This window comes from Palaemon carinicauda, chromosome 3, assembly GCF_036898095.1.
Source record: "Palaemon carinicauda isolate YSFRI2023 chromosome 3, ASM3689809v2, whole genome shotgun sequence".
In the NCBI taxonomy this organism is placed as follows: Eukaryota; Metazoa; Arthropoda; class Malacostraca; order Decapoda; family Palaemonidae; genus Palaemon; species Palaemon carinicauda.
The window spans coordinates 134,789,717-134,817,058 of NC_090727.1; the positions used below are offsets into that span (position 1 = coordinate 134,789,717).

Sequence of the window (27,342 nt, forward strand, 5' to 3'; positions counted from 1 at the left end):
GCCTACAGACAAACCTCTCAAGTGCATTTGCCTACTGTGTTTTCCTATAGACACACCTTTCAAGTGCATTTGCCTACAGACAAACCTCTCCAGTGTGTTTTCCTATAGACAAACCTTTCAAGTGTATTTGCCTATAGACCAACCTTTCAAGTGTCTTTGCCTTTAGACAAACCTTTCAAGTGTATTTGCCTATAGACAAACCTCTCAAGTGTATTAGCCTATAGACAAACCTCTGAAGTGTATTGGCCCATAGACAAACCTATCAAGTGCAGTTGCCTATAGACAAACCTCTCAAGTGTATTTGCCTTTAGACAAACCTTTCAAGTGTATTTGCCTATAGACAAACCTTTCAAGTGTATTTGCCTATAGACAAACCTTTCAAGTGTATTTGCCGTTAGACAAACCTTTCAAGTGTATTTGGCTATAGACAAACCGTCAAGTGTATTTGCCTATAGACAAACCTCTCTAGTGCATTTGCCTATAGACAAACCCTTCAAGTGTATTTGCCTATAGACAAACCTCTTAAGTGTATTTGCCTATTGACAAACCTTTCGAGTGTATTTGCCTTCAGACAAACCTCTCCAGTGTGTTTTCCAATAGACAAACCTTTCAAGTGTATTTGCCTATAGACAAACCGTCAAGTGTATTTGCCTATAGACAAACCTCTCAAGTGTATATGCCTATAGATAAACCTTTCAAGTGTATTTGCCTATAGACAAACCGTCAAGTGTATTTGCCTACAGACAAACCTCTCTAGTGCATTTGCCTATAGACAAACCTTTCAAGTGTATTTGCCTATAGACAAACCTCTCAAGTGTATTTGCCCATTGACAAACCGTCAAGTGTATTTGCCTATAGACAAACCTTTCAAGTGTATTTGCCTACAGACAAACGTTTCCAGTGTATTTGCCTACAGACAAACCTCTCCAGTGTATTTGCCTACAGACAAAACTCTCCAGTACATTTGCCTATAGACAAACCTTGCAAGTGTATTTGCCTACAGACAAACTTCTCCAGTGTATTTGCCTACAGACAAACCTCTCCAGTACATTTGCCTATAGACAAACCTTTCAAGTGTATTTGCCTACAGACAAAACTCTCCAGTACATTTGCCTATAGACAAACCTCTCCAGTACATTTGCCTATAGACAAACCTTTCAAGTGTATTTGCCTACAGACAAACCTCTCCAGTGTATTTGCCTACAGACAAAACTCTCCAGTACATTTGCCTATAGACAAACCTTTCAAGTGTATTTGCCTACAGACAAACTTCTCCAGTGTATTTGCCTACAGACAAACCTCTCCAGTACATTTGCCTATAGACAAACCTTTCAAGTGTATTTGCCTACAGACAAACATCTCCAGTGTGTTTTCCTATAGACAAACCTTTCAAGTGTATTTGCCTACAGACAAACCTCTCCAGTATATTTGCCTACAGACAAAACTCTCCAGTACATTTGCCTATAGACAAACCTTTCAAGTGTATTTGCCTACAGACAAACTTCTCCAGTGTATTTGCCTACAGACAAACCTCTCCAGTGTATTTGCCTACAGACAAAACTCTCCAGTACATTTGCCTATAGACAAACCTTTCAAGTGTATTTGCCTACAGACAAACCTCTCAAGTGTATTTGCCTACAGTGTAATGTCCAGCTTCATTCAACCAATTCACAACAATATATTAAATGTAAAGATTCACCAGACTTAAGGAAACTTCCCTAACCATCCAGAAATGTAAATACATTTAGACTAGAAGAAATTAAAAAACTCTAAATCATCATCATCATCCTCTCCTCCTATGTCTATTGACGCAAAGGGCCTCGATTAGATCTCGCCAGTCTTATCTATCTTGAGCTTTTAGTTCAATGCTTCTCCATTCATCCGCTCCGACTTCACGCTTCATAGTCCTCAGCCATGTAGGTCTGAGTCTTCCAACTCTTCTAGTATCTTGTGGAGCCTAGTAAAATGTTCGGTGAACTAAAACGTAGTATACTAGCCAGGGCACCAGCCACCTATTGATATACTACCGCTAGAGAGTTATAGTGTCTTATGACCAGCCAGACAGTACTACATTGGATCCTTCTTTCTGGTACACACACACACACACACAACACACTGAACAGCCTGGCCTATTCTTTACGTATTCTCCTCTGTCCTCATACACCTGACACACAGATAACTAAACAATTCTTCTCCAATCAGAAGGTTACTGCAATGTAATTGTTCAGTGGCCACTTTTCTCTTGGTAAAGGTAGAAGAGACTCTTTAGCTATTGAAAGCAGCTCCTCTAAGACAAGAACACTCCAAAATCAAACCATTGTTCTCTAGTCTTGGGAAGCGCTATAGCCTCTGTACCATGGTCTCCCACTGTCTTGGGGTAGAGTTCTCTTGCTTGGGGGTACACTGGAGCACACAATTCTATCGTATTTCTCTTCCTCTTTATTGTGTTGATGTTTTTACAGTTTATAATAATAATAATGATAATTTATCCATATATGATCCTCTTTTTTAAATTACATTATATTTATCCATATATAATCCTTTATCTTGATTTACATTATACTTATCCATATATAATCCTCTATCTGGAATTACATTATATTTTTTCCACATATAATCATCTGTCATAATTCAAATCATATTTATCTATATATAATCCTCTATCTTGAATTACAATATATTTATCCATACATAATCCTGTATCTTGAATTAAATTATATTTATCCACATATAATCCTCTATCTTGAATTACATTATATTTCTCCCATTTATAATTATCTATCTTGAATTAAATTATTTTTATCCTTATATAATCCTCTATCTTGAATTACATATTTTTTTAATATATAATCTATCTTGAATGACATTATATTAATCCATACATAATCCTGTATCTTGAATTAAATTATATTTATCCACATATAATCCTCTATCTTGAATTACATTATATTATTCCATACAGAATCCCCTATCTTATCAAACCGTACAATAAAAGTTTCCTTAATCTGTTCCTTCTTTTGATCCATATGATTCGATATACACACATATTTTCACAAATTTTCATCCAATACACAACGGGTGATGCATCTGATCACAGTTCTTAACTCTGTTCCCAATGAAGAAGAAACTGCCAGATGAAAGCTTATATAGGAAATATTTATTTCTATGGTGTTACTGTTCTAAAATATCTCATCTTTTCCTTGTTTCCCTTCCTCACTGGGCTATTTTCCCTGTTGGAGCCCTTTATAGCATCCTGCTTTTCCAACTAGGGTTGTAGCTTAGAAAGAAATAATAATAATAATAATAATAATAATAATAATAATAATAATAATAATAATGGTTAATTACATTCACGTACAGGAAGCAATACTGTACATTAAAGCAATGACATCAATAGTCATTGATAATAACTGGGCAGTAACTCCTAGTAATGTTTCAACGGTATAAAATTACTGTCTTTTTAAAACACTGCAAGCGAAGAGCAACATAGGATTCATGTTCGGGATTTTTATAGTTTCAAAATTGATCAATCAAACAACGCTGTCTCGTTCAATCCGTCCGATCTAGGTGAAATTATACGAAACGATGGAATCATATAATGGTTTTTGCTCTTTTTTGTGGCTGTCATTACAGTAAAAATCAATCGGTGTCTCATAATTGGTGGCGAAATTGCTAGAATATTCTCATCTGATTCCGGTTCTTCGGATCCGATTACATGAAATCTGGCGTGTCCTGAACAACAGTCAAGTAATGGCATCTACCTCGTTCGAAATCTGGCTTGTCCTGAACAACAGTCAAGTAATGGCATCTACATCTTTTGGAATCTGGTGTGCCCCGAACAACAGTCAAGTAATGGCATCTTCCTCGTTCGAAATCTGGCTTGTCCTGAACAACAGTCAAGTAATGGCATCTACATCTTTTGGAATCTGGTGTGCCCGAACAACAGTCAAGTAATGGCATCTTCCTCGTTCGAAATCTGGCGTGCCCTGAACAACAGTCAAGTAATGGCATCTACATCGTTCGAAATCTGGCTTGTCCTGAACAACAGTCAAGTAATGGCATCTACATCTTTTGGAATCTGGCGTGCCCCGAACAACAGTCAAGTAATGGCATCTACATCTTTTGGAATCTGGTGTGCTCCGAACAACAGTCAAGTAATGGCTTCTTTCTCGTTTGGAATCTGGCGTTCCCTGAACAACAGTCAAGTAATGGCATCTACATCTTTTGGAATCTGGTGTGCCCCGAACAGCAGTCAAGTAATGGCATCTTTCTCGTTTGGAATCTGGCGTTCCCTGAACAACAGTCAAGTAATGGCATCTACATCTTTTGGAATCTGGCGTGCCCCGAACAACAGTCAAGTAATGGCATCTACATCTTTTGGAATCTGGTGTGCTCCGAACAACAGTCAAGTAATGGCTTCTTTCTCGTTTGGAATCTGGCGTTCCCTGAACAACAGTCAAGTAATGGCATCTACATCTTTTGGAATCTGGTGTGCCCCGAACAGCAGTCAAGTAATGGCATCTTTCTCGTTTGGAATCTGGCGTTCCCTGAACAACAGTCAAGTAATGGCATCTACATCTTTTGGAATCTGGCGTGCCCCGAACAACAGTCAAGTAATGGCATCTACATCTTTTGGAATCTGGTGTGCTCCGAACAACAGTCAAGTAATGGCTTCTTTCTCGTTTGGAATCTGGCGTTCCCTGAACAACAGTCAAGTAATGGCATCTACATCTTTTGGAATCTGGTGTGCCCCGAACAGCAGTCAAGTAATGGCATCTTTCTCGTTTGGAATCTGGCGTTCCCTGAACAACAGTCAAGTAATGGCATCTACATCTTTTGGAATCTGGCGTGCCCCGAACAACAGTCAAGTAATGGCATCTACATCTTTTGGAATCTGGTGTGCTCCGAACAACAGTCAAGTAATGGCTTCTTTCTCGTTTGGAATCTGGCGTTCCCTGAACAACAGTCAAGTAATGGCATCTACATCTTTTGGAATCTGGTGTGCCCCGAACAGCAGTCAAGTAATGGCATCTTTCTCGTTTGGAATCTGGCGTTCCCTGAACAACAGTCAAGTAATGGCATCTACCTCGTTTGGAATCTGGCGTGCCATAAAAAACAGTCAAGTATGGGACAAGACAAGGTCTTAAGAGACCGACCATATATCCATATGATTAACAATAAGTGCCCTCTGCACAAAAGCCATTATCAAGGGGGGAGGGGGGTGGCAATGACTGTAGATGACTCAACCCCCTTCAAGATTCCCCTTAAAACATCCCCCCCCCCTCTCCACCGATCCCATCTCACAAAGGACAGTATAAGAAACTATCACACTAGAGAGACTCAAACTACCAACTCGTTGATTATGGTTCGAACTCCCAACTCACAGATTCAGGTTCAAACTCCCAACTCTCCCACTCAACGTCTGAAAGCCTGATTCAAGGATTCAGGTTCGAACTACCACCTCACATAGGCTATTCAAGCTCAAAGTCCCAACTCACAGATTCAGGTTCGAACTCCCAACTCACATAGGCTATTCAGGTTCGAACTCGCAACTCACATATTCAGGGTAAAACTCCCAACTCACATAATCAGATTCGAACTCGCAACTCACAGATTCAGGCTCAAACTTCCAACTCACAGATTCAGGTTCGAATTCCCAACTCACATATTCAGATTCAAACTCCCAAATCAGATATTCAGGTTTGAACTCCAACTCCCAAATCAGAGATTCCGGTTCGAATTACCACCTCACAGATTCAGGTTCGAACCCACAAGTCAGACATTCAGGTTCAAACTCCCCACTCACATATTCACGTCCAAATTCCCAACTCACGGATCCAAGTTCGAACTCTCAACTCACATATTAAGGTTCAAACTTCTAACTCACAGATTCAGGTTCGAACTCCCATCTCACATATTCAGGATGAAAATCCTAACTCACAGATTCAGGTTTGAACTCCAACTCTCAACTCAGGGATTCCGGTTCGAAATACCTCACAGATTCAGGTTTGAACTCCCAATTCACAGATTAAGGTTGAACTCCAAACTCACTGATTCAGGTTCAAACTCCCAACTCACTGATTCAGGTTCGAACTCCCAACTCACATCCTCAGGTTAAAACTCCCAACTCACAGATTAAAGTTCAAGCTTCCAACTCACAGATTCAGGTTCAACCTCCCAATCAGGTATTCAGGTTTGAACTCCAACTCCCAACTCAGAGATTCGGGTTCGAATTACCACCTCACCGATTCAGGTTCAAAATCCCAACTCACTGACTTGTGTTTGAACTCCAAATTCCCAACTCACAGGTTCTGGTTCGAAGAAGCCCAATTACCAACTCACAGGTTGAAGGTCAAAACTCCCAACTCAGAGATTTCAGGCTCATACTCCAACAACTCTAACAGATTCAGATTCGAACTCCTAACTCACAGACTGAAGGTCCAGAATTCCAACTGACAGACTGAAGTTCTAAACTACAACCTCGCAAACTTACCTTATCCTTGACCTCCGGCATCTCGCAAACCTTACCATATCCTTGACCTCTAGCATCCAAAAATTGCATAGGGCCTTAATTCTACTTTGAGCTCTCATCGAGTTTAAGCTATTTGCATAAACCAATCTTTATGCATATCGTTATTTAAAAATCACCTCAAGAAGTACACCATTGTTATTTGTTCTCCTGCTTTAAGGAGAACATACTTGGCCCATTAAACACTGTCAAACAACACCGAGGAGTAATAATGATGCAATGAATCAGCGGACTTCTTGTAATGACAATATTATGACCGTCATCCATTAAACTATTTTTTTTATACGTGATGGAATGATGGTTCTGTCTTTCATGAAAACGGCCGCTGGAAATGACTGAAGTTTGCCAGTATGAAATTTTACGAGCATGAAGCGCACATTCTTCTGGCGAGGACAGGTGCAGGATTTCATATGTGAGGGAGGAGAGAGAGAGAGAGAGAGAGAGAGAGAGAGAGAGAGAGAGAGAGAGAGAGAGAGAGAGAGAGAGAGAGAGAGAGTATATATATATATATATATATATATATATATAATATATATATATATATATATATATATATATATATATATATATATATATATATATATATATATACTCACATGTATACACGCATACACATACACACACACACACACATATATATATATATATATATATATATATATATATATATATATATATATATATATATATATAGGTAACTGTGTGTATATATATATATATGTATGTATGTATGTATATATATACACACACATATATATATATATATATATATATATATATATATATATATATATATGTATATATATATATATAATATATATATATATATATATATATATATATATATATATATATATATATATATATATATATATATATATATATATATATACACACAAACACACACACAGTTACCTCTTGAATACGAGAGCAAATTAGAGTTTAGGATATTCTAACAACTTTTAAGAAAAAGATATGGACAGCAGGACATATAACGAGAACGACAGGCAATCGATGGACATTAAGAATATCCGAATGGGTCAATAGAGATGATAAAAGCAGAGGAATGAAGAGATGATGATAGAACGAAGAACTAAGGAAGTTTGTGGGCATAGACTGGCACAGAAAGCACATACAGTATACAGACGCAACTGGAAGGACATGTCTGTGGACTTTGTTCTGCACTGGTCAAGAAACGGATGATGATGAGACGTATACTGTGTGGTATATATGCAATACTATTACTATTAATATTATTATTACTATTATTAGCTATGTTATCATCCCAGTTGGAAAAGCTGGATGCTATACGCAAAAGTGCTCCAACAGGGACAATCAGTCCAATGAGGAAAATAAAAAATAAGAAATTTCTTAATATTACTAACATTAAAATAGCCGTCATATATACACTGTGGAGAGTCATACGTCAGCCTGTTCAACAAAAATACATTTGATGGTTTCACAAAAATAATTATCAACAATAATTCTAATTTTTATTTATGGTGGAAATATTTCAAATACAATATATCAATTTTACAATACAATACAACTAGTTAAATCTTAATACTAAAGTGTATATAATTAAATAATGCTTATTAATGAAAGTAACAATTCAGCTCCTAATTCTAGGAATAGTTGCAACAAGTTTAAATTATACACACCAAGTTTGATAAATAACTAAATGGTAGTTTATGAACACTTGGGAAATATATGCATACTTTGATTAGATTCTTCAACGAAATAATAGTTTGCTATGTCCTTACTTCACTCCAATTCCCTTTAAACAATCTAAACAAACAAGTTGAAAAATGACAGTACGAGGTGCTTTAAATTTAAAACATTCATCTAACCCAGTAAGTTGAAAAAAGAATCTTTTCAATCTAACCCACAAGGTTGAAAAATGACAGTCCTTTGGGCTCAAACCTAACTTTAATCCCAACAGTTTCGTTTACAATTACATTCATCTAACCCACAAAAATGAGTACTTTGTGTTCAACTTCGTTCAGGAAGACACTCACCTAACCCACAAAAATGACAGTCCTTTGTGATGAACTTCAGTTTAACCCAACAGGTTGTTGAAGGAGACATTCATGTAACTTGCTAAAATGACAGTCCTTTGTGCTCAAATTCAACTTTTATTCCAAGACGTTGGTTAAGGAGGTATTCATCTAATCCACTAAAATGACACTCCTTTGCGTTCAACTTCAACTTTTATCCCAACAGGTTGATCAAGGAAACAATTACGTAAACGACTATGGCAATGGTTTGTGCCCATATTTAACTTTAATCCCAACAAGTTGGTCCAGGTGACATGCAACTATCCCTCTAAAATGACACTCCTTTGCGCTCAACGTCCACTTTGATCCCAACATGATAGTTAACAAAACATTACTCTAAATAACAAAGTCAAGATTTTACACTTCTTTGAGCTGGATTTTAACTTTTACCCCACCAAGTTGGTTCAGGAAAGATTCCTACATCCCTCTAAGTTGAAAAACGACAGTTGTTTTTTGTTCAATTTAAATTTGATCTCTACATTTATGGAAATCTTTCACAATAACTAAAAAAAAAAAAATATCTGCATGCAGACACTCATTGGTCTTATTAAAACTATCTGTAACGTCATAATACTTGATCATATACATGTATCCTCTGCCTTTTCAAACAGTAAAAGAAAATGTCTAAATTTTATTAATTGTAATTAGTATTTATTTATTCAAAGACTCTCGTGCCATTTCTTTGGTTATTTCCCGCCATGATTCAGGAATATCAGGCCGCTGAGCATGATATCTCTTGGCTAAACGAGACTCGTATTTCACTAAAAACCACTTCCAGTAGGGTGTTGCTTCAACAGATATATCCCCGTGGATTTTCCAGTCTGGGAATATTTCATGGTAATTCTTATAAGGATGAGATTTATAGTTTGTTACCTTGCATTGAAATGACCCGTTACTAGCAACCAATGTGGTGCAATTTCTTGTTACCAGCTTTCTAGTTCTGACAGAGCTGTATTTTCCACATGCCTGTGGATAGTGCTCCATTGCCATATGCTTTATTTCCTGTGCTGTGTGGTTTGCCGAGTTTAAGGTGCAAGGTGAATGGCAGAATGGACAAGTTTCGGTACAACCTGCACATTCCTCGAGGATAATATCATAAATGGTGGGCCCATCACTATCTTGTATTTGTATATGGGAATGGTTTCCATAAATGCTGTCATATTTCTCAATCGACTTCCTAAGAAAGTCACACAAGACTTCCTTAAAAGATTCCAGAGAAAAGATCTGATAGCCCTCTACCAGATTCAGAATATCTTCAAGTGGAATTGGTACTGTGTCTGACACCTTTGCATGGAACTCCTCAGCCCACAAATTCAAGGGTTTTTGTGTATCATGGTCCCCTTCCACTATTTCTGAACAAACCTCCATTACATTCTCACAGATTTTTGATAGTAAAATCTGTACTTCCTTGTGAATAATCTGTTTATACCTGGTTCCATTTGCGCCTTGCAGAAATAAGTACTCATTGATAAAATAGCTGACCCATTTCCGAAGGCAATCATTAAAGTTACCCAAGTAAAGAATGAACTCTTGGAAATTATCTTCATCCAATAGCTTGTTAAGAATTGCCTTCAGCAGAGCTGACTTGAGTTTGACCTGTGGCACATTGTTTCTCACGTCATCAGCCAGTTCTCTATGAATATCTCTACCTATTGACGATTGGATTGCTTGAGACATACGCTCTGACAATATTTTCGCAAGTGCCTTTTCATCAGAAACCTTACTAACAGAACTATGGAATACTTCGTAAAACGTGTCATAGTACTCTTCTAAGTAAAATACTGGATTAAGGTTATCTTTGTATTTCTTGTGGTTTTTTTCAAACACTGGCAGTGCAATGTTACACATATGGACAGCTAACTCAACAACAAATGGTTTGTTAAACTTAATCCCCTTATCTATCATTGCATACTGTTTTACAATCCTTATGATTTCTTCTACATATTCCTCTTTAAAGCTTTGAACTTCTGCTGTGGTGATACGAAGTTCAACTTCTCTAAGAAGTTCTAGCATCCTTTTTTCTGCTTCATGCACCACAGCTAATCCGTCTACATCTTTCCTGTCAATAACTATATCATTCATTGTGACACCAGGAACACCTGGCTTCACTGTCATCTGTCTTAAACATTTCTCAATAAAGTCAGTTGCTTGTGGAAAATGCCAATTAAGAAGAAACTTAACCATTTCATCCCGACGATTTTCCTCTTTAACTTCATCTACCTTGACTCTTCTCAGCTTATGTATATGATCATATTCTCTACAGAAATACTGATAAAAGCACAATGCTATACAAATTTTGAATGCCACTACATCTCGTAGGCCTATTCCAGAGATCTTTATTTCATTTATTATTTCATCAGTTTTTTCTAATATAAATTCAATGTCTCTCCGTCCAATGGGTCCAACAACATTTGACACTAAAGACGTTATAGATGATATTTTGTCGACAAGCATCGTTTTAACTTTATTCTTTGGGGTATCTCTAGTCCTCTTTGCAATATATCCAGTTACCTTATTTGGCACCCATCTACTTTTAGAGAGCGCCTTCTGTCCGGGAGGTATAAATCTACTTACCCATGTGTCTATAACATTTTCATCAACAATTTCAGAGAGCTTCTGCTGTATCAATTTCACAGACATGAACCGTTTATCTTTTAATGCTCCTCTCACAAAAACAAGGTCTTCAGGGAAACTTGCATGTAAAACTTTTGTTGTTTTAATTTCAATGTCATCATCACCGTCTTCACGAATACAATCAATTTTCTTCATCCACTCAGTCCATTTCTTTTTGAAGTAATATTTCATCTCATCTTCTTCTAAAAAACTGTTTACTTGATCCTTTTTAATTTCATTGGCCCACATTTTGGCTTCATTTATAATAAGGAATTTATATTTCTTAACATCTCTCATGCAGTCGACTTGGACTGTTTTTCTCCTCAGTTCATCTTTCAAGGACTTAATAGTTCTATTTATAATGTCATCATAACATTCTTGAAGCTTGATGAAAGAACTAGTCCTCCACTGTTCAAGCACTACAGCATATCCACTTTCAAAATGTTTCTCCAATTTGGATTTTACTTTAGCTAACTCCTCTCCAAGATGACTACGGAGTTCACTGGCATGTGTACCTTCCATGGAATCCGTTACATAATCACAGTTGGCAACAAAAATTTTTTTTGTGTTTAACCACTTCATTGCTGCATTTTTCAAACTCCACTGTAATTCCGACAATACACTTTCAAGTGTACTGTATGCTTCAATTTCAAGACCATTCCTGAAATTAAATACAAAATCCTGATCCAGTATTCCATTCCAAAGATCCTTCAACTTAACTGAAAATTCCTGAATAGAAACCTTGACAGCTCTTCTTGGTATTATATCTTTCAACAACATTTCTCTAACTCTGCTCACCCCTTCACTATAACCAGGGTTTACTGGTGCTACAGGAGGATCTCCTTTCCATAAATCGGGAAAATAGAAAACATTTTTGGTATAATCAAAATTTATAAGCTGTCTGAATCGAGTGATTCCTGGAGCATCTTCCTGTTTTCCTGCTGCTTCTGTTACACGATTCAAGGTCTCCATAAACTTCAATTGCCCAAACTTTAGATTCTGAGCGGCATCCGAGCCTGGTACATTCTGGTGGATGAAGAAACATGATGGCTGTAAAGCTAGTCTTTTATTTACTAATTTCATCTTCAGGAGTGCATGGATGACAATTTGAAGTACATCCTCAATCTCAGTAACATTCTCACCTTTAATATTGACTAGTGTCATATCTCCTATTCCAATTACAAAGGTTGCTATTTCATTATCATGTTGGACTTTTTCCTCGCCTAACTCACACGCCCTTAATCCCTCTGTATCAACCACAAGAAGGTACTCATAATCGTCAGAGGAAAACTCCTCAGGCAGGTGTAACAGTTGTGCATACACTCCACGTGTGCATCTTCCAGCAGCGACAGAAAACTGCAACCCAAACATTGCATTTAGCAAAGTGGACTTTCCTGAACTCTGAACCCCTAGGACCGAAAGGACAAACATCTTCTTATTACCAATTATCTCTTTCAGCTGCTGTAACACAGCATCAACCCAAACAATGGGAACATGAGCTGCATCTCCATCCATCAATTCCAAAGGAAAGCCTTTAAGCATGAGCTCAGCCATTATTCTGGGAAAGCAATTAATTTTTTGTTTAATATTGTTAGAGTCACAACGGAGAGATGAAACAGATTCATAAGCTTGAGCAACTTCTCTCAAAAAATGTTCCAGGCCAAAGGAAGCATTTGCTAGTTCTTCTTCAGAATACTTCAAATGCAACTGCTGTTTTAAGGAAAAATTTAGGGTTTGAGTTCTATTCCTTGCAATTCCATCTTCCATCTGACTAACAATCCTCCACAACTGGTTGAATTTCCTTTGTTGATCGGGTAGTCTCTCTCTCGATAGATCATCTAAGTAGATTTTCAACCATTTAAGATAATAAATCCGCTGTTCTTTTGAGAGACTATCTAAATCATTCATAAACACTTTAAACACTTTTGTTGGATTTTTTAAGTACTTCAACTGTTTCTCTCTTTCACATTGCTTTTCTAGATAAATTTTGTTTGCATACACATCAACAGTGCTCTCACCTTTCCTCTTCTGCCTGTGCTCTTCTTTATTCAAATTTGCCCATTTTTTCCATGGATTACATTGCATAGGTAGATTTTTGGTTTTCAGGGTATCTGCTTCCTGCTCATTAATGAAACGTCGGAGACATTCGGCCTTAGTTCTGACATTAATGCACTTAGAGTCTTCTTCATCCACAGTGATATTTAAAGATTTAGTCGTTTCCTTGAAAACCTCTCCAACACCTTTAAGAGACGCTCCTTTCAAACATAGTTGTAACTTCAGTTCAATTTCTTCTTTGAGAGCTTTGATATTTTTTGCCCTTGCTCCTTCAAAGTCAAATATTATTCTTTCCTTAGTAAAATTCCACTTGTGTAGCAAATCTATAAAGCCTCGAATTTTTACTTTTTCTTCAGACCCAATATGTAAACTGGGTGGTTTTGTAAACAAAATTATAAGAACGGAACCATACTTAGACATTGGCTCTAAAAACTGCGAAAGGTAACTATTTTGCAGGTGTTGGATATCTACCATTACAATAACCACATTTGACACTTCGAAAAGGAAGCGAGTAGTTCCTTCACAATCTTTTCCATTTCCACGTAGATTCAAAATGATTTTGTTACTATTTACCTTTGCTGATCCATCATTTTGAAGCTTAAAAAGCTGCCAAGCTATTTCTAAAGACCCTGCTGAAACTGATCGTTTGTTCATTCCATTCTCACAGTCTCGGTGGAAAAACGTCGGATGACTTTGGTCATTCAAGATTTCATTTAAAAGTCTAGATTTTGAAATAGATATTTCTCCTAGTCTCAACCATGATATAACTGGAGTGGACTGTTTCAGCATTGACACCAAATGGCATCCTTCATTGCCAGAATACTTTTCTGTAGCAATAGTTCTCAAAGGCCACAAAAATATCTTTGGTAGCTGTTTCAGAAACGAAGGTAGGATTAATGGAATGGCTAACTTGCACAAGAACAGCTTTTCACAGATTATTTGTTTTACAAAGTCTGATGAACACCTGAGGATTATAGAAAGTACATCTGTTGGATGTGGTGCATAAGAAACATTCATTGAAAACTCTTCTGTCACCTCGGTAAACAAGCTCTCCAAGTCATCTTCTGACTGTATATGTTGGTCTCTCGAGACATTACCTAATTGTGTTTTTATATTTGGTGAAATAATGGTGTCTCTCCCTCTGTAGTCTAACATTAAAAGTTTGTATAGTACATACCAAGGTATATCATTTGTGGAGTCCAGTTTCTGAGAAGCCTTCTTATTAACTGTCTCTAAAGAAATTTTACCCGGAAAATATGAGGATAAACCAAGTATTTCTAAGAGCTCTTTCTCACCATGTTTCTGATTCAATACATCCATTGTTCCTGAATCACCTTCTGCAACACGACCAAACTCCATCTTTTCTGGGACTGGCCAAGCTTGTCCAACATCACCTGGATTTTCATACAATTCACCTGCAATAAAAAAAAATATGTCATATCCTATTTGCGCAACAGTAACTCTTGCAATATATTTTGCATTAATATTTTTCAAAATGGTTAACAAAACCCTATCAGTTAATAGATGCCCCGTCTTTGCTCTTCCCCAAACACGCATAGCTCAAAAGAAGAATCCAGGAGTACCAGTGCATGCAGTCAACTAGTTCAGCAGTGTTGTCCAGAATTTGAGAAAAAGACAAGTAGATATTGGAGGATGGCAGAACCAGGCATTTGAGCAGAGTACTTTCTAATAAACATATAGAGGGTGTAAAGATGGTGGTGAACTTGAATAAAGTAAGCACCCTAAATTTGAACAACATGCCACTAAGAGTGGCTTTGAAAGTTCAATTGTCCACCTCATAACCTAACATCTTTTCTCCCCATCCTTATTGACAACTGTTTTTTTTTTTCCCCACATCAGCAAGATCACATATATGTGACGCAGCTATTTCAGTAGAACAAAATCTTATCGATACAATTTGAAGCATTTCTAATACAGTACATATAGGTTATCTATACACATTTATAACTGACAAGTTTAATCTCAAGGATTAATAATAATTACTTTTTAAAATTATAAATATATTTTTAGTATACAGTACACGACTATATGTAAAATGCAGTTACCATATGCACCTAGCTTTTTAACATTATATAGGCTCTCTATAAAAGTTCTCTCATTACAAGATCTAATGAAATGATTTGTACCTTCAACTAATGTGACTCCTACAATGTGCAAGATCTTTCATTAAGACTTCTAGCAATTGATCCCTGTACTCTGTCAACGAAAATAAATTTGTTAGGTCCTTCTGACAGTTTATAAATACTGTACCTACTTTTAATTCACTACTTATTATGGACAACTTGGGTAAAAGGGAAGATTACTCAAGGAGGTTACAGGCAAATTTACTTCCTAAGGAGACAAATTACGTTACTCTCACTAAGGGAATTTATCCTGCTATATCAATTATGGACATTCAGACCTCTATGGTTGTTTGACAAAATTCTCAGCAAATTCCCATTATATCAATAACAAACCCTATAAATATATTGAAAATTAATCCATTTTAGTTAAATAGAGCAAGCAGAATGACACCTCTAGATAATTTTCGTTGGAATCTAAGACTTAATGCCTAAACCTGTCTTTTAAAATATATTAGGTATGGAAAAAAAAATACAGTAGAAGTGTAGTGATAAAAATCACAGGTTTTAAGAGAAGCCTTCTTATTAACTGTCTAAAGAAAAAATATGAGGATAAACTAAGCATTCCACAGAGTTCTTTCTCACCATGTTTCTTATCTATTACATCCATTGTTCCGGAATCACCTTCTGCAACACGATCAAACTCCGTCTTTTCTGGGAGTGGTAGATCTTGTCCAACATTACCTGGATTTTCAGTCAATTTACCTGCAATAACAAAAAATCTGTCATATCCTATTTAGGCCACAGTACCTCTTGCAAAATAATTTGAATTAATATTCTTCAAAATGGTTAACAAAACCCTATCAGTTAATAGATGACCAGTCTTTGCTCTTCCCCAACACACATAGCTCAAAAGAAGAATCCAGGAGTACCAGTGTATAGTCAAATAGCCAACTGAGTTCCAAGAAATTTTAGACAGAAAATATGAGAATAAACTAGGCATTCCTATGAGTTCTTTCTCACCATTTTTCTCATCTAATAAATCCAGTGTTCCGGAATCACCTTCTGCAACACGATCAAATTCCGTCTTTTCTGCGAGTAGTAGATCTTGTTCAACATTACTTGGATTTTCAGTCAATTTACCTGCAATAACAAAAAATCTGTCATATCCTATTTAGGCAACAGTACCTCTTGCAAAATAACTTGAATTAATATTCTTGAAAAGGGTTAACAAAACCCTATCAGTTAATAGATGACCAGTCTTTGCTCTTCCCCAACACACATAGCTCAAAAGAAGAATCCAGGAGTACCAGTGTATAGTCAAATAGCCAACTGAGTTCCAAGAAATTTTAGACAGAAAATATGAGAATAAACTAGGCATTCCTAAGAGTTCTTTCTCACCATTTTTCTCATCTAATAAATCCAGTGTTCCAGAATCACCTTCTGCAACACGATCAAATTCCGTCTTTTCTGCGAGTAGTAGATCTTGTTCAACATTACTTGGATTTTCAGTCAATTTACCTGCAATAACAAAAAATCTGTCATATCCTATTTAGGCCACAGTACCTCTTGCAAAATAATTTGAATTAATATTCTTCAAAATGGTTAACAAAACCCTATCAGTTAATAGATGACCAGTCTTTGCTCTTCCCCAACACACATAGCTCAAAAGAAGAATCCAGGAGTACCAGTGTATAGTCAAATAGCCAACTGTGTTTCAAGAAATTTTAGACAGAAAATATGAGGATAAACTAGGCATTCCTAAGAGTTCTTTCTCACCATTTTTCTCATCTAATAAATCCAGTGTTCCGGAATCACCTTCTGCAACACAATCAAACTCCATCTTTTCTGGGATTGGTCGATCTTGTCCAACATCACCTGGATTTTCAGTCAATTTACCTGCAATAACAAAAAATCTGTCTTATCCTATTTAGGCAACAGTACCTCTTGCAAAATAACTTGAATTAATATTCTTGAAAAGGGTTAACAAAACCCTATCAGTTAATAGATGACCAGTCTTTGCTCTTCCCCAACACACATAGCTCAAAAGAAGAATCCAGGAGTACCAGTGTATAGTCAATTAGCCAACTGTCTCAAGAAATTTTAGACGGAAAATATGAGGATAAACTAAGCATTCCTAGGAGTTCTTTCTCACCATGTTTCTTATCTATTACACCCATTGTTCCGGAATCACCTTTTGCAACACGATCAAACTCCGTCTTTTCTGGGAGTGGTAGATCTTGTCCAACATCACCTGGATTTTCAGTCAATTTACCTGCAATAACAAAAAATCTGTCTTATCCTATTTAGGCAACAGTACCTCTTGCAAAATAACTTGAATTAATATTCTTGAAAAGGGTTAACAAAACCCTATCAGTTAATAGATGACCAGTCTTTGCTCTTCCCCAACACACATAGCTCAAAAGAAGAATCCAGGAGTACCAGTGTATAGTCAAATAGCCAACTGTGTTTCAAGAAATTTTAGACAGAAATTATGAGGATAAACTAGGCATTCCTAAGAGTTCTTTCTCACCCTTTTTCTCATCTAATAAATCCAGTGTTCCGGAATCACCTTCTGCAACACGATCAAACTCCATCTTTTCTGGGATTGGTCGATCTTTTCCAACATCACCTGGATTTTCAGTCAATTTACCTGCAATAACAAAAAATCTGTCTTATCCTATTTAGGCAACAGTACCTCTTGCAAAATAACTTGAATTAATATTCTTGAAAAGGGTTAACAAAACCCTATCAGTTAATAGATGACCCGTCTTTGCTCTTCCCCAACACACATAGCTCAAAAGAAGAATCCAGGAGTACCAGTGCATAGTCAAATAGCTAACTGTCTCAAGAAATTTTAGACGGAAAATATGAGGATAAACTAAGCATTCCTAGGAGTTCTTTCTCACCATGTTTATCATCTAATACATCCAGTGTTCCGGAATCACCTTCTGCAACACGATCAAACTCCATCTTTTCTGGGATTGGTCGATCTTTTCCAACATCACCTGGATTTTCAGTCAATTTACCTGCAATAACAAAAAATCTGTCATATCCTATTTAGGCAACAGTACCTCTTGCAAAATAATTTGTATTAATATTCTTGAAAAGGGTTAACAAAACCCTATCAGTTAATAGATGACCAGTCTTTGCTCTTCCCCAACACACATAGCTCAAAAGAAGAATCGAGGAGTACCAGTGTATAGTCAAATAGCCAACTGTGTTTCAAGAAATTTTAGACAGAAAATATGAGGATAAACTAGGCATTCCTAAGAGTTCTTTCTCACCATTTTTCTCATCTAATAAATCCAGTGTTCCGGAATCACCTTTTGCAACACGATCAAATTCCATCTTTTCTGGGATTGGTCGATCTTGTCCAACATCGCCTGGATTTTCAGTCAATTTACCTGCAATAACAAAAAATCTGTCATATCCTATTTAGGCAACAGTACCTCTTGCAAAATAACTTGAATTAATATTCTTGAAAATGGTTAACAAAACCCTATCAGTTAATAGATGCCCCGTCTTTGCTCTTCCCCAACACACATAGCTTAAAAGAAGAATCCAGGAGTACCAGTGCATACAGTCAAATAGTTCAGCAATGTTGTCCTGAATTTGGGAAAAAGACAAGCAGATATTGGAGGATTGCAGAACCAGGCATTTGAACTGAGTACTTTCTTATAAACATAAAAAGGCACTAAAGATGGTGGTGAACTTAAATAAAGTAAGTGGTGAACTTAAATAAAGTAAGCACCCTACATTTGAACAACATGCCACTAAGAGTGGCTTTGAAAGTTCCCTAGTCCACCTCATAATCTAACACCCCCTTTCTCCCTATTTCTTTTTTTTTTTTTTTTTTTTGTCAACTGGTTTCTTTCCACATCAGTAAGATCACCTATATATGAGACGCAGCTATTCATGTATAACAAAATCATATGCATACATTTTGAAGCATATCTAATACAGTACATATAGGTTATCTAAAAACATCAGTAAATGACAAGTTTAATCGCAAGGATTTATGGTAATTGTATACTAATTTTTAGTATACAATACTATATGTAAAATACCGTTACCATGTGCACCTAACTTTTTAACATTATATAGGTTCTCTACAACAGTTCTCTCGTTACAAGATCTCATGAAAGTATTTGTACCTTCAACTAATGACTCGTAACATTGCACTCGTTGTAAATTGATGATGTAATAAGTATTTCAGAATATTTTACTATTTTTCATGACCTATATCACGATAATGTAGAAGATGTTTCATCAAGACTTCCAATAATTAATCCCTATACCCGTCAAGGAAAAAGAAATTTGTTAGGTCCTTCAGACTGTTTATGAATACTGTACCTACTTTTAATTCACTACTTATTACTCAAGGAGGTTACAAGAAAGTTTACTTCCTACGAAGACAAATTACCTTACTCTCACTAAGGGAATTTATCCTGCTACATCAATTATGGACATTCAGACCTCTATGGTTGTTTGACAAACTTCTCAGCAACTTCCCCATAGATCAATAACAAACCCCTTAAATATATTTAAATTTAATCCATTTCAGTTAAATAGAGCAAGCCCATTGACACCTCTAGAAAATATTTTTTGGAAACTAACACGCAATGCTTAACCCTCTCTTTTAAATTTGATTATCTATAAAAAAAAAAAAAATACAGTATGAGTGTGGTGATAAAAATCGAAGGTTTTAAAGTGATTTGTATTTTTCCTACCTACAAAAATCATGCATGTGGATGAGATCATGGTGATTGGTAGATGCAGATGATTTGGGCATGCTCTTCGCATTCCCCAAGAGATTAGTTCACCAACCTTTCCAATGGGCTCCTCAAGGGCCTACCAGACTTGGAAGACCCAGGCCTACATGACTGAGGACTATGAAGTAGGAAATGATGAGTGGAGAAGTATTGATTTAAAAGCTCAAATTGCGGATGACAGGCGATATCTCACTGAAGCCCTTTGCGTCAAAAGGTGTAGATGATGATTATGATGATGATGTAAAAAAAAAAAAAAAAAAAAAATGTAGAGGGGAATTTTTCCAGTGAAAACTATACGTCTGTTTGGTAAGGAACCAAAGCCCCCTTACCTGTCAAAGTCTCTTCACTTTATAATCTAAAGTTCACAAATTTGTATACCTAAGAAAAATATAAATTGCTTTAAAAATTTGTGATTTATAATTTTTTGATATGTTCCTGGCAATCAAACAATATTCTTTTGGTAGGGACACTCAGTGCTTGGTGAGTTAGCTAAGATTCACCTTATCACCAAACAGGAAGTTTTTCTTTCTCCAGAAATGTCAACTTACCTTGTCTTGTACAGGAGAAAAGGAGCCAAGTCCAGCAACCCATATTTTTCTGTCATTGATTATGATGGTAATAAGGCCTGCCTTGTTCAAGAAGATTGGTATATTGTCAAAGGAGTTGTCCAAAATAATGTAACTGGCATATAATGATCAAAGGGTTGGAGTATATTTCACCCTCCCTCAACTCGGATGAGGAGTATAAGAAGGACTTTTCTAGGTTCTAAAAAAGGGAACTTGGTAGTGTAGTTCACCAAAAAAGGAGCTCAGGAGTGTTGTTCACCAGCATCAAGTCAGATTAAGACAATAACACTCCAACTGCTCCATCGCCAAAAGATTATGGCAAGAAAAATGGAGGAGAAAGGCCAGTCATTCTGACTTCATTCCACTTCACCAGACTTATATTTATGCATTGGGATAGACAAAATGCTTACTGTCCTGCACAGGATCTGGCTACCTACACGACTAATTAGGCAGCCACGACAAAACCAAGCCCAGGAGCATCATGAGGCTTGTGGTTACTCTTATAAATAAGGGCCATGTAGATGCGTTGGTACATATACATCACGACCTTCTACCACAGGTAAACTGCAAGACTCCTCTTGAAGATAAGGATGTAGCCTATGCCCCATCTGCAAGTTCCAGTCCTAGCTAGTGCCTGCATATTCTCAGCAGTAGAGCCGTATGCATTACAGACTGACTCCTGAAGTCCGAAAGAGATCCTGTTCTAAACAACTCTTTCTTGGTTCTGCTCGTGTTAAGGAAGAGTCACAGACACTCAGGTCGGTGGTATCGCATGTTCTTTAGATAGCCCTGCAGAGTCCTCTTTGGACCAAAATACCTCTTCCATCCATTATATATGGGATGGAGAAGGACTCAAACCTGGTATCGTGCCCAGGAGGGATTAAAGTTTGGCCATGTGTTTTAGCACTTGACTTAGAAGCTTCTACACTGCAAAGATTGGGAGATTAAGGAGCTTCTACACCTCTTAACTTGGGAGATTAAGGCAGACACACCATACCATTTGCCTAATCTCTATTCCAATATAAGGCAACCTTGACAGTCTTGCGAGTCAGAACCTTGAATGAGGCTCTTTTATAGCCTCGGAGAAGACATCAAAGACTCCAAGACTGTTAGAAGTAACTCCAAGGCATAAGCTGCCTTTATGGAAAATAGAGGTTTCTCCACTTCTGTTAAAACACTATGCTCAAGTCTGGGCAGTACCCTTGATGGCTGCTACTGAGTTTAGCTTCTCCTAGCCAGAAAAAACGGAATTCTGCGATCTGGTGTAGGGTTGATCCAACTCAAAACCCTTCAGCATGAGGACATCTGGGAGCCGTCTATATCAAACAAGTCCCTGCATAATTCAACAAAGCAGATTAACCAACAGACTACAGTTGAATGGAACAAGGGCATAAACATCAAAGTGATTCCATGGGAATTGGAAGGCAACTTCAAACAAAGAAATAGAGGTTAGAGTAGGGGATGGGAAAAATCCTGTTGCACTTCCTGTTCAGCTGTATGGCAAACAGGTTGATCCCTACAGAAGCATCTTCATTAAGCCTGGATGTTGGGAGAACTCTGACCACACAGCCTTCCTTTGGAATTAATTGTCTCCTAGTTTATTCCTTTTGCTCGGAATGTGACCAGATGACATATCCAATGCCATGAAATCCTACCCCAAAATTGCATATGCTTCATCAGCTCATAGAAGTGAATGAAAGCCACTATGGTGGTGTTGACACAACAACTTAATGAATACTTCCTAAGGTTCATGGAAGGCTTGCAGCACTATAAAGGCTACTAGTAACAGACAATTGCAGAGTAGATGTTTCTTTATCTGATAACATTTCTGAGATGACCCTGCCCTTCAGGTGTGCTTACCTGACACATCTAAGCTCAATTGCATATCAGGAGGAAAAGAATGAGGTTAGTCGTTTTTCAACATGGACAATGAACCTAAGCCTCTCGTTCTGCCACCACGAGAAGGGGTGGGGGGGGGGTGTTGTTATTCCTGGAGACTAACCATCTATTCATCTAACAGTACTTGAGGGATCTCTGGCGAATGAGCTGGTGTCGCCCAACCCTTTAAAGAGAGGTGGTGTAGAAAGAAACTGTTCACACGACTATGGCTGTCAAGACTTCCTTAACATTTTCCTCTACTTCTTCCTCTTAGAATAAGAAGACGAGGAGGAGGAGGAGGGGGGAAAGCCCGTTTCTTCATCTTCCCAACCCTCTCTCAAGATCTTTAAGCAGTAGAGTCGAAGTCTGAAATACACAAACATTGTTGTTTTCCCAAAAAGGAAGAAACCACATGGGTTACTCAGTTTACAGAGGAGGTGAAGTCCCAGAGACCCCGGGCACAAGGGAAGGGGACAAGGGTGACAGGTGAGAGACATGCACAGGAACCCTTCCTTGGCAATGGGAGAACACGTCCTTTCCCACAACGGTACCCATGGAGGGTGGATCACTGCAGACATCCCGGGGGAATCTCGATTCTGGGAACACACTGACAAGCTCTTCACCAATGGCATCACCGGTAGACAATGGCACTGGAGACCATACCTGGAAGACATTTTGATGGCAACCCTTCCATAGGGCACACTCGTCCTCAGCAATTGCACAAATGAAGAAAAACGCTCCAACTTCCAATGAGGAGGAACCAATTGTGCCACTTGAACCTGAAAGTCTGCCTATATAGGTCTTTTGCTGCACACTCACTCAGGAATGAGCCTGAGAAGTATGCGGCTTAGGGTTGACCAAAAGATGCGTACAATGAGCAGAAGGAAGAAGCAAAGCTCTTTTCCTCCCCCATTAGAGAATATGCCTGGCACTGCAAAGAAAGTCACGAAAACCACTAGACACATGGTGATGGTTGTGAGCCATCATGACCTAGTAAGAGCAAAGAGCAATGTTGAACAGCTGGTTAAAAAAAAAACAGAAAAAAAAAAACAGATGTAAAGTTCATCCTTCCACGATCAAGTGTCTTGCTTAACAATCGACAAGCATTCACTTTCTGAAAAAGAAAATGAAAAAGTTCACTTTATGTGGAATCAGTACAGCAAATACATAAGTGAAGTGACTGATAGGAGAGGGGTCACGACTCATGCCCTTCCTTTTCCTTGTTGCTAACTGCTCGTTATACATAACGACCAGTTACTCTCTATACGAAAACTTGTATTCACAGACGAATATATATTAAAGCTAACTAAATACCTTCATCCTTTTAGATGGAACATTCAAATTATGGTGAATGCAAGCTGTGAAATATTACTAATGTAATCATATATTCATACTCATAAGAAAAATGCAATTTGCTTATAGCCTCTTTTTCATAATCCTTTGTCTGAGACTGCAGTTCTTCTTTACTCCTAGGGGTATGAAGACTTCTCTGTAAATCTCCAATTGTGTTGATCCCAAGACCTTCCAAATTATCATTCCATCTTGAAGTCAAGCCACAAGCTTCAATATGCTTTGATAAGTCACATTCACTCACCCTTAAAATGAAAGTAATCATATTTATTATTCAATTTTGGGAATATTTGCCTTACATTCTGATCATTCATTACACAAGTTTAATCAAAATTACAGCTTTAGTTAACATCTCAACTCTAACACGGATAATTAAAAAAGGTTTCATCTCCTTAAGTCTAGAATATTACATCTTTCAGGTTTGTTCTCCTGGAGGAAATTAGCATCCTGGCGTTGAAAAAATTTCAGCTTCATCAAAATTGGACAAGAAATAGGAGGATTATTCAGAAATAATTTCTGAAAGGATTGTGATATTTTGTCTGGAAATCAAGTCGAGAGGATTGGACATCAAGTAACGTAACTGTAAGGATGGAGATTCAGTTTTGCAAGATGGTATATTAACTATCTTAAAACTATTTTCCTTTCTGATAACATCTGCCATAATTCCAGTTTTAGATATTTAACCATATAATAATGAAACCATATCATAACCTAAAATTCTGTCCTAGATTACCCACTACTTTCGTGGCCCTCTTTAGAGTTTCTAATAATCTTGCCAAGAGAACTTCCAAGACTATCTCACTATGAATGTAGTCCTATATGTTCTAGTAAATTTAGGAATAGTTTTCCTTTTCATATAACAAAATATTTTTCGTTTATGTGATAATACAGAGAATATAAATGACTTTACACATCACGTTCATGCGTCAATCAGGAGCATAATACATTAAAGAGGATAATATTAATATTCCAATCTTCAACCCTTTATAGCTACACCACACACAACTTTACTATTACTAGGAGCAAATGCAATGTGAACTTAATGGTGATATCAATGAGCTAAGAAGGACACGTTACGTATTGCACTTTGACAGCTGCCGGGTATGTGGTCATTACCACCTTCTAAATGAAATTACTTAGTGAACTTACATTCACATAAATATGAGAGGACTCCTAGTGCTCCCTCCTCCTCCTGACTTGCTGGCCTCTTGGACACCATAAACTATGAGGATTTGTCTAAAGATTCCAACGTTTTATTAAATGCAACCTTTTCTAGTCATATTTTGGTAAAGGTTCACCACTACGCTGGACACTGTGGATTGGTGATATTAACCCCCAATCCCAGGCCCCTGTGCAAACTTTCCATCCCTATGGGTTCGTGATTGGTTAACGAAAAACCAATGGAGTCTAGGGAGTAAACATGAATGAACCAGAATGGGAAACTTGTCCAGAGCAAGTATTTATGTGAAATCGGGGCGTGACAAGGTAATAACAAATTGTATAAAAGTAATATAGAAAGATAAAATGGAGGGTATGATAAATAATAGTTATGGGAATATAAAATGAGGTGATTATATAGGGTATCAGATAATAAAAAGAGTAATACTGGGGTCAAGCGTAATATGTATACAAGGGTATTACATAAAAGGAATGGTATAGTTGTATGGGCTCAGGTCATAGCAGAGGGGTCGAGTTGTTGCTCAGAAGGTCGAAACCTATGTACAAACGAATGAAGGAGAGCAACTACCAACGACCAATAGAAATAAATGAAAAACACTGCTAATGTTAGCAGGTTACGCTAACATTGCTAATGTTAGATTACGCAGCTCAATATTACCGTATTTTTCATCGCTTTATTTTGCATCCAAATCAAAAAGGTAATGAATAGAGAAGAGAAGGCTTGTTTTACCATTATATACGGGTTCCCCCGTATGTTTTCCCCTCCCAAAACTCCCGGGGTTCCCCAACTGGAGGTCCACCTTTATCGTTGATGTATATATATATATATATATATATATATATATATATATATATATATATATATATATATATATATATATATATATATATAATTTCTGAAACTATTCATTTGCGACGGGAACGAGTGTTACTTTCGGAAGGAAAATAAAAAAAATGAAAAATAGTTGTTTTTTCCCTAGGTTACATTGCCCTGTAACGCAGTACAATAGCCCCCCCCCCCCCACACACACACACACACATATATATATATATATATATATATATATATATATATATATATATATATATATATATATTGTGAAAAAGTCTCACTTTCGAAGGTAGTAGGTTGGCCAGGGCACCAGCCACCCGTTGAGATACTACTGCTAGAGAGTTGGGGGGTCCTTTAACTGGCCAGACAGTACTACATTGGATCTTTCTCTCTGGTTATGGTTCTTTCCCTTTGCCTACAGACACCGAATAGTCTGGCCTATTCTTCACAGATTCTCCTCTGTCCTCATACACCTGACAACACTGAGATTACCAAACAATTCTTCTTCTCCCAAGGGGTTAACTACTGCACTTTAATTGTTCAGTGGTTACTTTCCTCTTGGTAAGGGTAGAAGAGAGACTTAAGCTATGGTAGGCAGCTCTTCTAGGAGAAGGACACTCCAAAATCAAACCATTGTTCTCTAGTCTTGGGTAGTGCCATAGCCTCTGTACTATGATCTTCCACAATCTTGGAAGGGTACACTCGGGCACACTGTTCTATCTAGTTTTTCTTCTTCTTGTTTTGTTAAAGTTTTTAAAGTTTATATAGGAAATATTTATATCAATGTTTTAACTGTTCTAAAATATTTTATTTTTCCCTGTTTCCTTTCCTCACTGGGCTATTTTCCCTGTTGGGGCCCCTGGGCTTATAGCATCCTGCTTTTCCAACTAGGGTTGTAGCTTATCATTTAATGATAATGATAATAATAATAATAAACGGGCGTTACTGTATGGGGGAAAAGTTGGTTTTCCTTACCAGTATATTTCCAGTGTTGTGGGTCAACCTACTATCCTCTTGTTAGGAACTTGATCCGGCGAAAATCTTCAAAAGCCAGTTGTTATTTTGCAATATCAAGATAACAAAATGCGGAGATTCACGAATCCTAGTTGCAAAACACGCCCTTCTTTTCACTATGTTAAAGATTAGAACACGTTTAAGGCAACAAATTCCAAGTGACGTTGCTTTAACGAACCTTCGTCTATCGGTGTGAATTGTTGAGTGGAGAGGAACTAAGGGGTGTAACTGTGTTTGAAGCGTAGCCTTGGAGTTGACGGGGGGGGGGGGGGAGTAGGGGGGGGGGGGTAGAGTAGGGGGGGGGGAATTTAGCCAGTGGACGTTGACGTGGCAGATACCAACGTCTCGACAAGATAAGTACTCGTCCGTTTTGTAAGAGTTCGCTACGGGCCAACCAAGGGAAAGGCCCGTGC

At 37.4% G+C, this 27,342-nt stretch overlaps 1 protein-coding gene across 18 annotated transcripts; it reads right to left on the reverse strand.

The window, feature by feature from the left end:
* Positions 1-8,000: 8,000 nt before the first annotated feature.
* On the reverse strand, positions 8,001-27,151 carry LOC137638558 (interferon-induced very large GTPase 1-like). Of its 18 annotated transcripts, none has more exons than XM_068370713.1 (10): positions 26,891-27,151; positions 18,623-18,742; positions 18,245-18,364; positions 17,869-17,988; positions 17,530-17,610; positions 17,115-17,234; positions 16,737-16,856; positions 16,359-16,478; positions 15,981-16,100; positions 8,001-14,669 (listed from the first exon to the last, which is right to left on the reverse strand). In XM_068370713.1, the coding sequence occupies exons 2-10, from the start codon at positions 18,684-18,686 to the stop codon at positions 9,238-9,240; spliced, it is 6,297 nt and encodes a 2,098-aa protein (XP_068226814.1). In that variant the 5' UTR covers positions 18,687-18,742; positions 26,891-27,151; the 3' UTR covers positions 8,001-9,237. The 18 variants fall into 18 exon arrangements, with proteins under 18 accessions (XP_068226814.1, XP_068226812.1, XP_068226813.1 ...); XM_068370711.1 differs by having other exon boundaries at positions 17,491-17,610; XM_068370712.1 differs by having other exon boundaries at positions 17,491-17,610; positions 27,108-27,148.
* Positions 27,152-27,342: the final 191 nt, after the last annotated feature.